This window comes from Ictidomys tridecemlineatus, chromosome 4 (genome assembly GCF_052094955.1).
Source record: "Ictidomys tridecemlineatus isolate mIctTri1 chromosome 4, mIctTri1.hap1, whole genome shotgun sequence".
Classification (NCBI taxonomy): domain Eukaryota; kingdom Metazoa; phylum Chordata; class Mammalia; order Rodentia; family Sciuridae; genus Ictidomys; species Ictidomys tridecemlineatus.
The window spans coordinates 144,994,711-145,007,880 of NC_135480.1; the positions used below are offsets into that span (position 1 = coordinate 144,994,711).

Sequence of the window (13,170 nt, forward strand, 5' to 3'; positions counted from 1 at the left end):
GTTCAAGTCCTTGTATCCCAGTGAGTTTCTACATCTGCAACAACCACAGGTCAGGGTAACTGAAGGCTGAAGCTTGAAGTAGGAACACATTTACTGTTGTTCTTTTTCTTCCCGTTCTGTCTCAACCTGCAGTCAGTCTTTATTGCCAGTCAATCTAGAAAATGTTGGGCTGTTAACACACTGATCTAAAACTCGTTTTCTGGGTCTTTTTCCACAGAAGTAAGTATTTAGACAAAAACATATATCTGGAGGTCACTTTGTTACCACCTGATGGGCAGGTAGAAGAGAATTTAGTGGCATATGGGACCAGCATAACCAGGTTTTAATGCATGTAAACATCTCAATCATGTATTGACACATGTAATACATGTAACATAAAGTTTTATTATATGAAATATCCTTTTTTTAAAAAAATCAAGTTCATCCAAGATTCCCTTGTAGGTGGATTTAAATGAAGAAGAAACCATATTGATCATCAGGCGTCTACATAAGGTGTTGAGACCATTTTTATTGAGGAGACTGAAGAAAGAAGTTGAATCTCAGCTTCCAGAAAAAGTATGTTGCAAAATCAAAAGTTATGAGTTTTTTACCCCCTGCAAATATGTTTGAGTACCTGCCCCTGAAATCATGTTTCTGAAATAACAAGTTTATATTTTAGTTAACAGGTGTCTTGAAAATATCCTAAATATTCTAAAAGTGCTCTATCAAAATAGAGCAAGAGAGAGAAAGGAAATTATAGCATTCTCAGCCTGGTTTCTAAAAGATTTTGACTAGGTTTTATGAAATTATCAAATTCATTGAGTCTCAACACATTTTAACCTGAGATTTTTTTGTTTTTGTTTTTTTTTTTAAAGTGACTGACCTCATTGAGTTCACTGTTGCAGGAACTACACTTGTTCTGCTTGTAATCCAATAAGAATATATGGTTTGGGACTTGTGTTGTTATCATCAAAGGACATAGGAAGCATCTGCCTAATTTCCTGGAACTTTATTCAGTGTTTGATATTTGTGATGTCACCGTCCTGCAGACTACAGACACATCATCTAATTATTCTGGGACCTGTTTTTTTTTTTTAATTTTGTTTTTTTAGTTGTAGTTGGACACAATATCTTTATTTTATTTTTATGTGGTGTTGAGGATCCAACCCAGCGCCCCAAATGTGCGAGGCGAGTGCTTTACCACGGAGCCACAACCCCAGCCCATCTGGGACCTGGTTTTTGTCCTATACCTAAAATTTAAGATTTGGAAACTGAGTTTTCAGTGTTTCAGAATTTTTTTTCTTAGCTTTACAGTTTTGGCTTGAATTTGAGTATTACTTTAATATTTCTCTGATCTTATTTTGGAAACCCTACACATTAGAAGTGTAAGTTTTAAAGATAGATTGTTTAACATTGCATATTATTTGTTGCATGAGATATTTTTATTTGCATTTCTTTACATCAGCTAATTCTGAAATGTCTTATTTTTATATGTTTGTGGTCTTTCTGGGTAACAACTATTTTTGGACAGATTGGTTCATCCTCTTCATTTTAAAGTTGGAGTTGGCAAGATGCTTTACAAAAGTGATCATTTTGCCAAGAGAAACTTTTATTCCCTGAAATATCTCCTATTCATTAATAGAAAAAAAATTTTAAACAATTATGTCATGCTTATCCTAGTAAAAGTCTAAGCATTGAAGTATCTTATTTTGCTAGTGTATGCATCTTATGGATTGAGTGCTATTGATACTCACTGTGACTTCCTGTGGTCTTGGCCTCTTGGGGTTTCTGTTCAAGATGGAGTTGAGTTGCTGAATAGATAAACTGGCAAGGGAGTGCTGTGGTCAAGTTGGCTGTCTTGCTGTACTTCCTGTCTTGCTGTTACTGTGGTCCTGCAAGTTATTGATGGATTGCTAATGATTTTAGTATGTCCTGGACTTCATTTTTTTTTCTTTAGAAGAGGTATAAAATAAAAGGTAGTTGACTGAAGTCCTTTATTCCATAAATTGTCTTGTTTATTTACTTCCAGGATTCGCTAATGTAGATAGACCTCTAGAAACACATTACAAATTAAAAGTATATGTCCTGCTTTAAGAAAAACCAATCCAGAAAAAATTCAGACATTTGCAGCATAAAGATTATGGGGGGATCAGGTATACCACAAAGGAATTCTTTGCTTTACTAAATGTTTACTTTGTAGTTCTTTCTACAAGAGAGTTTCCTGAGTACCCTTAAAGGATGATAAACTTAAAAAAAAGTATTTCCTCTCAGATTGTCATGAGTAAGTCTCCTGCATAAATATACTATACTCTTCAATAACTGGAGTATAATATTGAAGGTATGTAAAATACTCTGTGGGTTATATTGTTTATGGATACCTTGATAGGTATGCATGATTTAAAATTAACCATGTTACCTTTTCCCTGGAGGCTGTTTGTGGAATGGGAATCATGGGCTCTGCCCATCAGTGGGCATGAGTCCCCACTGCCTTCTCTGCTCCTTATTAACTGTGTGGACTTAGGCAAGTCATTTTACCCAAAGGGGTCTTAGTATTCTCATCAGTGAACTGGAACATATACATATCTGCCTTGCAGAATCGTCATGAGGATTAAGTGGGTATAGTAGTTATGACACTATCCAGCTGCTCCCATGGTCCTTATCTTCCACTAATGTTCCTGCCTCTGTCACTAAGGGGAGATCCATTTTCTTGCCCACTTCAAGTTCTTTCTCACTGTCACCTCTTCTTTGCTGTGCTTTCGGTGGCCCTTCCACATCTCTGTCCCCATAAACTATTCAGTGTCTTCGGGGACCAGTCACATTGCATGTGATTGTGGCTGTCTTGATCTTGTTTGGCTGACATTCAGTCTCCACTTTGTGCTTTGTTAGGGTTTTTTTAAGTATCCTTCTTGAGGTTGAGGGGGCTCTTCTGCTACCACCTGCTTATAACCACAAGCAACATGTGTGTTTCTTGGCCCATGTAAGAACCTATGGAGGAATCATGGCTGATGGCAGGAAAAGGCTAAATATGTTCATAGCAGTCGTACTCAAAGGTATTTATGAAAAGAATCAAGAAAGTGTTTTTAAAATCTACAGATAGTAAAATTCACTCCTTTTTATGTATATAGTTCAATGGGTTTTCAAATGCATAGTTACATTAAGCATGTGTACACCCAAACTATACAACTATTCCATCACTCCTCTCCAAATAAAGATCCCTGGTGTCATCATTTTAATCAGCCTCTCTGTCTGCTCTTAGCCTCAGGTGACCCGTAATCGGCTGTCTTTCCACATTGAGTGGATTTAGGCTATCAGTCACCTTTTGCATCTGCTTTTTTGCAGTCCACCTAATGTTTTTGAGTCATCTGTTGCTACTCCTATCAACAGCTGGTTCATTTTTTACCATTAATGATATTTTGTATCATTCTGCTATATGGACACCCCAGTTTGTTTAACCATTTAGTTGAGGGTACATCTGGATTATTTCTAGTTTTGGACAATTAAAGTTAGAGCTGCTATAAACACTCACGTAAAGGGTTTTGTGTGGACGTGGGTTTTCATTGTACTTAGGTCAACACCTAGGACTGTGACTGCTTGACCATGGGGTCATTGTATATGTCATTCTGTCAGAGGCTTCTACTCTGTCTGAACCACATTATAGACCTACTCTTAAAGTGTGCACATTCCAGTTCCTCTACACTCTCATCAGTACTTGGAACTGTCAGTTTTCAAAAACATCTTTAGCCCATTTCAACACGTTGTAGTGGTATGTTTTAACTTTAACTTGTATTTCTCTAATGTCTAATAGTATTGAGCATGTTTACATGTACTTCCTTGGTCAAACTAAAGCAGGTATAGAAGGGCCACCGTTTGATGACTGCATCTCTGTTGTATAAAAAGTTAGCATTACTGTAAGGCTAGTGAAACCTTTAATAAGCAAGGGAGTACACTGTGCCACTACCACCAATCTGCCAGCAGAGTTCCTGTTCTCAGGAAAGAGTCCAGTTCATAGAAAAAGGACTATATAAAACAACTTAAGCTAAATGAAAATTGATATTTTGATTTAACTCTTATTTGAGCTTGTCTGTGCTGACTCTCTCCTTTGTTAATTCATGTCATCAAAAATCAGCTACACAGCTGGCTATGTATATATTGATGTCTAAATATATTAAAATATGTATATGATGTCTGAGGTTAATCAGAGAGAGGTTGGCCTAACTGAAATCAATCCTGACTTTGATATAATTTGTGTCAAACACTTGGAAAAGCTTTGTTGAGATGGACAACTTGTACATTCATCATATAAAAGCTTAAAATACTTACTCTAGTTAATCATTACCATCATTCATTCCTTGCTCATGATATGGATTCTAGAACCCCAAGCTTTCATAAATTGAATCGTGTTGTTTAGAAATCTCAGTTCAGCCAAGCATGGTGACACATGCCTATAACTGAGAGGCTGAGGTAGAATGATCACAAGTTCAAGGCCACCTTAGCAACTTAGTGAGACCCTGTCTCAAAATAAAAAAAAAAAATAAGAAGGTCTGGTGATGTAGTTCAGTGGTAAAGTACCACTGAACTACATCACCAGTCCAGTTCCCAGTACCAAAAAAAAAAAAAATCCTCTCAGTTCATAAAGTCCTAATATATCACACACAGTCCTCTGGGTTCATTTATCCAATAATCCATACTTTTGGAATGGAAATTGTAAATGTAGGACAGAATGCAGACATAAATTATGAATAAAGCTAAATTCTTCTACAGGGTTATTTGGGAAGAGATTGTTCATCAGTATAATCAATAGATTTGCCTACTTGTAGGACCAATTTGACCATTTGTTAGCATAGAATTCTTAGGATATAATGATCATGTACATGAGATCAGCATCTTAAGTTTTCATACAGTTTGAACAAAAGTAGCCCATTTCTGAGGGCTAACTCCCCCCCTAAGTTAGGCTCTTACGAGGCTAACTTATGGGGGGAGTTAGCCCCCAGAAATCACAAATTTCACTTTTGTAGCACCAGTATATTTTGAGGGACTTTCCCATGTGTGCTGTATACTCAGATGCCACCGTATTTGTGGAGGGTGAAGTCAGACCCCACCAAGTTGAAGTTGGTACCACTGTTAGAGAAACCTGTTTTGCCCTTTCCTTATGAGTCTGTGTGTCTACATGGTATCACTCTTTCTGTCCCTTTTCCCAATTCATAGCTATTAGATGCCTATTCTGTGCATTGTCCTGCACTCAGACCTCATGGCAGGCATAGGGGCTACCCCAGAAATGGGAGGCCTGGGATGAGGGGTCTACATACTTGTCCTTGGAAGATGAGATCTACTTATACCAGGTGCTGGTGTAGCAATGGAAGGCGACATCACCCAGCCTAACAGGGTGAATGGTCCAGGCATTCAGGTGCTTTTAGGTCAGGAGACTCTGGTGCACACATAGGGGGATGTGTGTGAGGGAGGGTGCACACTAGTGATCCCTTCAGATGCAGAATGATATTAGAAACTCCACACGTTTATTTTTTCTTAAAAAATAAAAACATTAAGCTATATTGTTATTTAATATTCAGATTGACACCATACCGTGTGTGTATATCAGAGGGTCTGACATGCCTAGGTTAACCCAGCAGGAACCTCCACCAGTATAGCACCTGATGCCCATTCATCCTTACTGCCTGCTCATTCATTTTCTACATATTGTGGAAACCATATATTTTACCAGATCAGCAGATTTGATATGATCTGATTTTTTTTTTTTCCTTGCGGTGCTGGGCATTGAACCCAGTGCCTTTTCCATGCTAGGCAAGCGCTATACCTGCATCCTAGCCCCTTATCTGATTTTTTTTTTTATTGTTGGTCTTTCAAAACATTACACAGTTCTTAATACGTCATATTTCACGGTTTGATTCAAGCGGGTTATGAACTCCCAACTTTACCCCGTATACAGATTGCTGTATCACATCAGTTACTCTTCCATTGATTGACATATTGCCTTTCTAGTGTCTGATGTATTCTGCTGTCAGTCCTATTCTCTACTATCCCCCCTCCCCTCCCCTCCCCTCCCCTCCCCTCCCCTTTTCTCTCTCTACCCCTTCTACTGTAAATCATTTCTTCCATTCGTATTATCTTGTCTTACCCCTCCTTTTTTTACTAAACTAATAACTCTAGTCCCCAGAAGGGCTTAAAAGATTCTACAAAGGAATAAAGTTTGAAATAAAAAAAATGTAAATAGGGGTAAACAATGGAAAGAATATCATCCTGTCTCTTCTCTGATTCTTTTTTTTAAAATATTTTTGTTGTTTTAAAATACACATGACAGTAGAGAGTGCATTTTGATATGTTATACATATGTGGAGTGTAACATACCCTAATTAGGATCCTGTTCTTGTGGTTGTACATGGTGTGGAGTTTCACAGGTGGTGTATTCATATATAAACATAGAGGAGTAATGTCTGATTCTTTCTACTGTCTTTCCTATTCCCATCTCCTCTCTCTTCCCTTCATTCCCCTTTGTCTAATCCAATGTACGTCTGTACTTCCCCTCCCTACCTTCCCTTGTTATGGGTTAGCATCCATATGTCAGAGAGAAGATTTGACCTTTGGTTTTTTGGACTGGTTTATTTACTTAGTACAATATTCTCCAGTTCCATCCATTTACCAGCAAATGCCATAATTTTATTCTTCTTTGTGGCTGATTACTAGTCCATTGTGTGTGTGTGTGTGTGTGTGTGTGTGTGTATCACATTTTCTTTATCCATTCATCTGTTGAAGGGCACCTAGGTTGGTTCTATAACTTGGCTATTGTGAATTGAGCTGCTATAAACATTGATGCTGTTGTATCACTGTAGTTTGCTGATTTTAAGTCCTTTGGGCATAAGTTGAGAAATGGGATAACTGGGTCAGATGGTGGTTCCATTCCATGCTTTCTAAGGAATCTCCATAATGCTTTCCAAAGTAGTTGTATCCATTTGTAGTCCTACCAGCAACAAATGAATGAATCTTTTTACCAACATCCTCGCCAACATTTATTATTACTTGTATTCTTTTTTTGTGGGGGGATTTACCAGGGAATGAATTTAGAACAATCAACCATTGATCCACATCCCCAGCCCTATTCTGTATTTTATTTAGAGACAGGGTCTCACTGAGTTGCTTGGCACCTGGCTTTTGCTGAGGCTGGCTTTAAACTCTCTATCCTCATGCCTCAGCCTCCTGAGCTGATAACTTGTATTCTTGATAATTGCTATACTGACAGGAGTGAGATGGAATCCCAGTGCAGTTTCAATTTGCATTTCTCTAATTGTTAGAAATGTTAAATATTTTTTCATATATTTGTTGGTTGATTATATTTCTTCTGTGAAGTGCCTGTTTAGTTCCTTTACTCATTTATTGATTGGGTTATTTTGGGGGGGGGGGTATTTGTGAAGTTTTTTGAGTTCTTTGTGTATCTTAGAGTGGGTTTTCAGCTGCATTGTAGGGTAATAAGGCAGGAATTTTTCAAGAATATTATGTATCATCAAATTAGCATCTTGAAATATGGATATAAATCATCTGTCTCTAACATTGTCCCATGCCCTAAAAGTAACTCATCATATTTTGAGGTATTAATATTAATGCATGCATGTAATTTATAAATAAATATTTAGAACATATTGGGAAGATGGGCTTCATGATGAGAAAATGTCATCAGATAAGTTTATGGCCATCTTCTTTGAGGGAATTAAAGAGAAAAATTAGTTTTGGTGATAGACTGATAGGGTGATTGGGGAAAATCTCAAAAAGAGCCCTCAAGGTACAACGAATTTAGAAAGAAGCTTTAAAGCCAAGGACATCCCGGGCTTAGAGAAAAGTACAAAAGCAAAAAAAAAAAAAAAAAAAAAAAAAAAAAAAAACTCAGAGCTGTTTGGAAGTTTCCAGAAGCAAATGAAAAATGTAGTTGTGAAACTTATAATTATTTGATCATGTGTATCAAACAGTTGCCCTCTAATCATATGAGGGAGGAGGCTTGGGTACCTTCTTCTTCCGAGAGTAGCCATTAGATTCTAAGGAAGAGTTCAGTTCTCACAGACAGGACTCTTGCAGGACACTTGGATCCCTGTGTCCACAGCATAGTCCCACAAGTCTGCTGCTTCCCAAGCTCTTACCCTCTAGCCCTTAGCAGTAGCTGACTGATGGGTAGGGGGTTAAGGGTTCATCCCCTAGTTTTGGATATGCCATGCCTCAGCCCTCCGCACCTTGAAACAGAATTTGGCAGCCTCCCCACATTCAGGAGGATGTGAACAAGCCAGCTGAGTGGCCTAGCGGAAAGTGAACACCAGGCAGAGCTGGGAAGCCTGAAAATCTCCTTGGTGTTCCATAGTGTAGCGCTTAAAGAATGATGTCTGTTTCAAATCCTAACTGCACCATTGCATGTCTGGATCACTTTGGACCTGTAGTTTAACCTCTGTGATGCTCATATTTCCTGGCTATAAAAAGTACACTAAAGGTGATTATATCATAGAGCTCTTGTATTTTTGGGGGGAGGATGGTACCTGGGGTTGAACTCAGGGGTGCTTAACCACTGAGCCACATCCCTGGCCCTTTTTATACTTTACTTTGAGTCAGGGTCTTGCTAAGTTGCTTAGCGACTCGCTGAGTTGCTGAGGCTGGTTTTGAACTTGTGATCCACTTGCCTCGGCCTCCGAAGCCACGGGATTATAGGTATGCACCATCAGGCGTGACTCTTTATGATTTCAGTGAGAAAAGGCACATGAAGCATTTTGCACAGGACCTGGCACATGGAAAGAGCTCCATAATATTGGCCCTTCATGTCATTTATATCTTTGTCCTTGTTAAAGTCTGAATTTGTTTAACAGTTTTTTTCATCATGATCAAATTTCATGGTAATCAAGAACTCTGGAAAAAGTAGGTTAGTGGTAATCATTTCACAGTGTATATGTATATCAAAACATCACACTGTACACCTTAGAAATATACAGTTTTTATTTGTCAGTTATAATTCAATAAGACTGAAAAAATAAAGATATTTAAAAAGAAAAAGGAGCGATGCTGAGGTACTTAAGCATATAGCGTGATCAAGTATGAAAAACACAAAGCCTGTATTAAGTTCATACTTATTTATTAAACTTGGGGATTTGGGTTTTTTTCCCTGATCAAGCATGTTTGGGGTATTTTATTTGCTTTTCTTAACTGTTATGCAAAACAGCAAGCCTTTCTATAACCTGACTTGATGCATCAAAGTGAGAAGCATAAGACTATCAACTCTGGTCCCCCCCATCTGACAGGTTCCTTCTGAAGCAACAGTGAAATGAATCCATTCTACTTCTCTTCATTTGTGACCTCTTCTTTCTGGCCCTCAGAGCTGAAAATACTCCAATCATTTTTAATCGGTTTATTAAACATTAGGCAGCTTGCTGATTACTTTTAATCACATTCTGCAGATTTCTAGGCATTAATCTGACTTTTTAATGAAAATTGCACATTTGTATTCTTGGAATTATTTTAATAAAGAAAAATAATAATAGGAAATAAGCAAGGCAGATTTTATGCATTAGGAGCATGATAAAGTAATACAGGTGTGTGATAAAACATGGACATACGAATTTCCTTTAACTGTTTTAAATTGGATTTTGTCCTGTTTCAACAGGAAATGGCCTTTCGATGGCCATAGAGTTGTGTCCAAGTGTCTATTAATTCTTCTCTTCCACCTATTGTCTTATGTTGTGTCCTTTCATTTCTCAAGAGTAGTGATTAGTGACAGTCAACCTGGGCCTGCTGCGAAATCTCAGTTTATTTAAGGCTAGCATTAGGGATAGTCATATAGGACCAAATTAAAATGTTTTACAAAGAAAACCAGAGGTTGTTGGTCAGCTGCTGTTTATCCTAAATTGTTCATATGAAAGGAGATGTGGTTGGGAGTCAGAAGAAATACTAGAGATACCATATATTGAAACATTTTGAGTATGAACAGTTGGGAAGCCATTCCCTCTCTCAGATACGAAACTAAGTCCAGATAGTTTAGAAAACAGTATAGCTTCTGCTATATATAACCTTTCAGGGTTCAAACTATCATATTGGTACCTTTAACAGTGAGGACCACGGTCTCCTCCAGTACCCCATCCCAGCCCTACCCTGTGAATCCAAGAAGGGGGGAAAGGTGTCCTGGTGCTTTAGGAGTGGCACCCAGATCTGGTCTCAACAATCATCTTGGAATGGCACCTTCTCCCTATTGCTCTTACCTGCTTGCTCTTCTTTCTTTAGGTTGAATATGTGATCAAGTGTGACATGTCAGCTCTGCAGAAGATTCTGTATCGCCACATGCAAGCGAAGGGGATCCTCCTCACAGATGGTTCTGAGAAAGATAAGAAGGTACGTTGAGGAAGGAAGCTGGCGTAGCTTCAGTGTCTTCTCATGGCTGTGGAGTATTTCTGAGAAGCATCTCTGCTCATGCTGATTTGTTAAAAAAAATTACTGGGCATTTTTTGTAGCTATTGTTGCTGCCAAGAGAAATCTTCTAACCTCTGAACTATGTTGGGGCAGGAAGAAAGGAATATGTTCTTGTTACCAAAAGAGTTATCTCTACTCATGTCAATTCTGCAGAAAACACCTTCTGTCTCAGTGTTGGGTGGCAGCTGAAAAGGTTTTGAAATCCAGATTTACTCCCTGGGCATCTGTTCTGTGCTCTGACTTCCAAAATCCTAGAGAGTAGATAGTCATTCAGCCATTAACTTAATGTAATGCTCTAAGATTTACTTTGCCTATAGGATAAGCTAATCATAAGATAGACATTATATCTAACTCAGAAGCAGCCATGTAACAACAGGAACTGTGGATTGCAAGGTGTGTATGTTATTGAGAAAACCTATGGTCTTTTGTTCTTTCTATAAGAAGCCTAGCTTTTATTGTTTTGGTGTGTGTGTGTGTGAGAGAGAGAGATTTTGGACCTAAACTGGGATTTTGACACATTATAGGCAAGTGCTCTACCACTGACTTACACTCCTAACCCTGAAGCCTAGCTTCTAAAAATTGGAAATATCTGATCAATTAATAATTAGTTCTATTCTTTCCATTTGTTCTCAGGGGAAAGGAGGTGCAAAGACACTTATGAACACTATCATGCAGTTGAGAAAAATCTGCAATCACCCATATATGTTTCAGCACATTGAGGTAAGTTTGAGTCCTGTGTTTTGATTCTGTTTGTGCTAATCCTACTAGTGCTAGTTAAAAAAAATAAAATCAAGCCAGATGTGGTGGTGCATTCTTACTCTCCCAGCTGTTGAGGAGCCTGAGGCAGAAGAATGGCTAGTTGGAGGCCAGCCTGGGTAACTTCACAAGACCCCGTCTCAAAGTAAAATTTTAAAAAGACTTGGAGATAAAAAATAAAAAAAAAAAAAGTCTAAAGACTCTTATGTATAGAATTCAAAAGGGGATGATCTAATAGTTCTTTAGGCAGAATTAATAAATGTGAATTTCCTGGTTATGGATTCTCATTGGCACCTGAGCATCTGGAATTTTATAACCAAGAGTTTAAAGTAGCGAGGAGTGGTGTAAGCAATGGCTCATGTGTGGGTTGGAGTGAATTGCCATGTTCCAGTGGGAGCTCTGAAATTAATGACAGCCACATCTAGTTTCTTCCAAAGGATGTCGTCAAAAATATTCAAATGATGTATTTGTAAATATTAAAGATAAAGGTGTTCTTTCGATATTTTCTTTGTGAAAGAAACTGGCTGTAGCTTGTTACTTAGATTGATATTTTTTCTGTCTTCTTTCTACTGTGATGATGATGTAAATTGATGCTTTTATTCTGATGCTCAGCTGTTTTTAGGGAAGAGGATATTCTCTGCCCTCTTCTCTACATGTGAACATGCTTCCAACACTGGTAGTGTTTCACTCTAGCAGGGACAATTGGCTGTAGCAGAAGAGGAGCTGCCATTGCCATATCCATTTTTTTAGTGTTGCTGAGGAAGCACATGCTCCTGGGGGCATTGTTTGCCAGTCTAGGGCCTAGTTTCCACTGCAAATTGGGCGAGAGAGAGGAAAATCACTTCAGGACTCCAGCGTCTACAGCGGTTCATTTAAAAACAATAAATAAAAGCTTCTAGAAAATTAAAACTTAATCACAGGATTTTAAAAAAGTGTTGAAATACTTTTAATTTTGAATATTCATTTTTACTCCTTTATTTTTGGCTCACCTGTTAGGTCAGAGTATTTATTCCCTACTCCTCCCTGTGCTACAGTCCTATCTCAACTGTGCAGGGAAATTAGGAGAACCTCTTACCCTGCTGTGGCCTTCAAGTCCTTAGGAGAGAGTGTCTGAGATGTACGAGAGAGGATCCATAGACACAGGGAAGAGGACCCACACATAGAGGAGAGTGTCCTTGGATAGGGAGAGAATCATGGACATAGGATTCTTGTGGAGCGCTTAGATTCATAGAGGATTACCCAGCACAGTTGAGACCGGACTCTAACATAAAAGGGAGGGGGCATATTTATAGATTGAAGGGAAGTGACAATGGGAATAACAGTTTTAAAAACAATCTTACCAACCAGCCATATATTTAGATATAGATGAAGGAGAATTCAGTGGGCATTAGTGAGTTCCTGTCCCAGGCCACTGTGTCCCTGTAACTTGGTAGAGAAAGTCACTCAAGCCTGCTTGATTTGTGATAAAAAGGGAACAATAGATTGTAGAGCCAGCAGGTAGGTGAACTTTTTAAATGAGAACACAGGAAGCATCTTGGAAACTAATGTGTTAATCAGGCATAAGGTGTCAGTGAATTAGCGCTGGGTAGATATGGGGTTGGGGGTGTGGGGAAAGTCTTAATGATGAAAATGATGAGGGTCCTGTCAGGTTGACCTGTCACCTACTGTCCCATTTTTTTCCTGAGAACAATTTTAAGGCATTTACTCTGATCTATAGAGGGCTTTGGGGACTTAGAAATTATGAAAATTAAGTGTCTTACTTCATTTCAGTTACCATAAAAAAATTAACCTTCAAAACGTGCTGGGCCATGTGGGGAAGGAAGGCAGATGACGTCTTCTGTCTTCAAGCTTCTGTCTGGAGTATTGGGAAGGACGAAGGGTCATAAAGGAGACGGAGCTTGGAGCAATGAGCCCCAGGGCCTGCCTGTTTATAAGTAGCTGTCAATAAACAGATTTTGACTTGCAGTGTTTTTAACATTTAAAAAAAAAAAA

At 38.4% G+C, this 13,170-nt stretch overlaps 1 protein-coding gene across 10 annotated transcripts in view; it reads left to right on the plus strand.

Moving 5' to 3' along the window:
• The window catches only part of Smarca2 (SWI/SNF related BAF chromatin remodeling complex subunit ATPase 2), a 165,659-nt gene that overhangs the window by 71,887 nt on the left and 80,602 nt on the right, over positions 1–13,170 (plus strand). For all 10 annotated transcript variants that reach the window (XM_005324077.5, XM_005324078.4, XM_078047582.1 and 7 more), the window contains 3 exons: positions 442–555; positions 10,237–10,344; positions 11,056–11,142. In XM_005324077.5, coding sequence (XP_005324134.2) covers positions 442–555; positions 10,237–10,344; positions 11,056–11,142 — 309 coding nt within the window. The remainder of the gene's footprint in view (positions 1–441; positions 556–10,236; positions 10,345–11,055; positions 11,143–13,170) is intronic.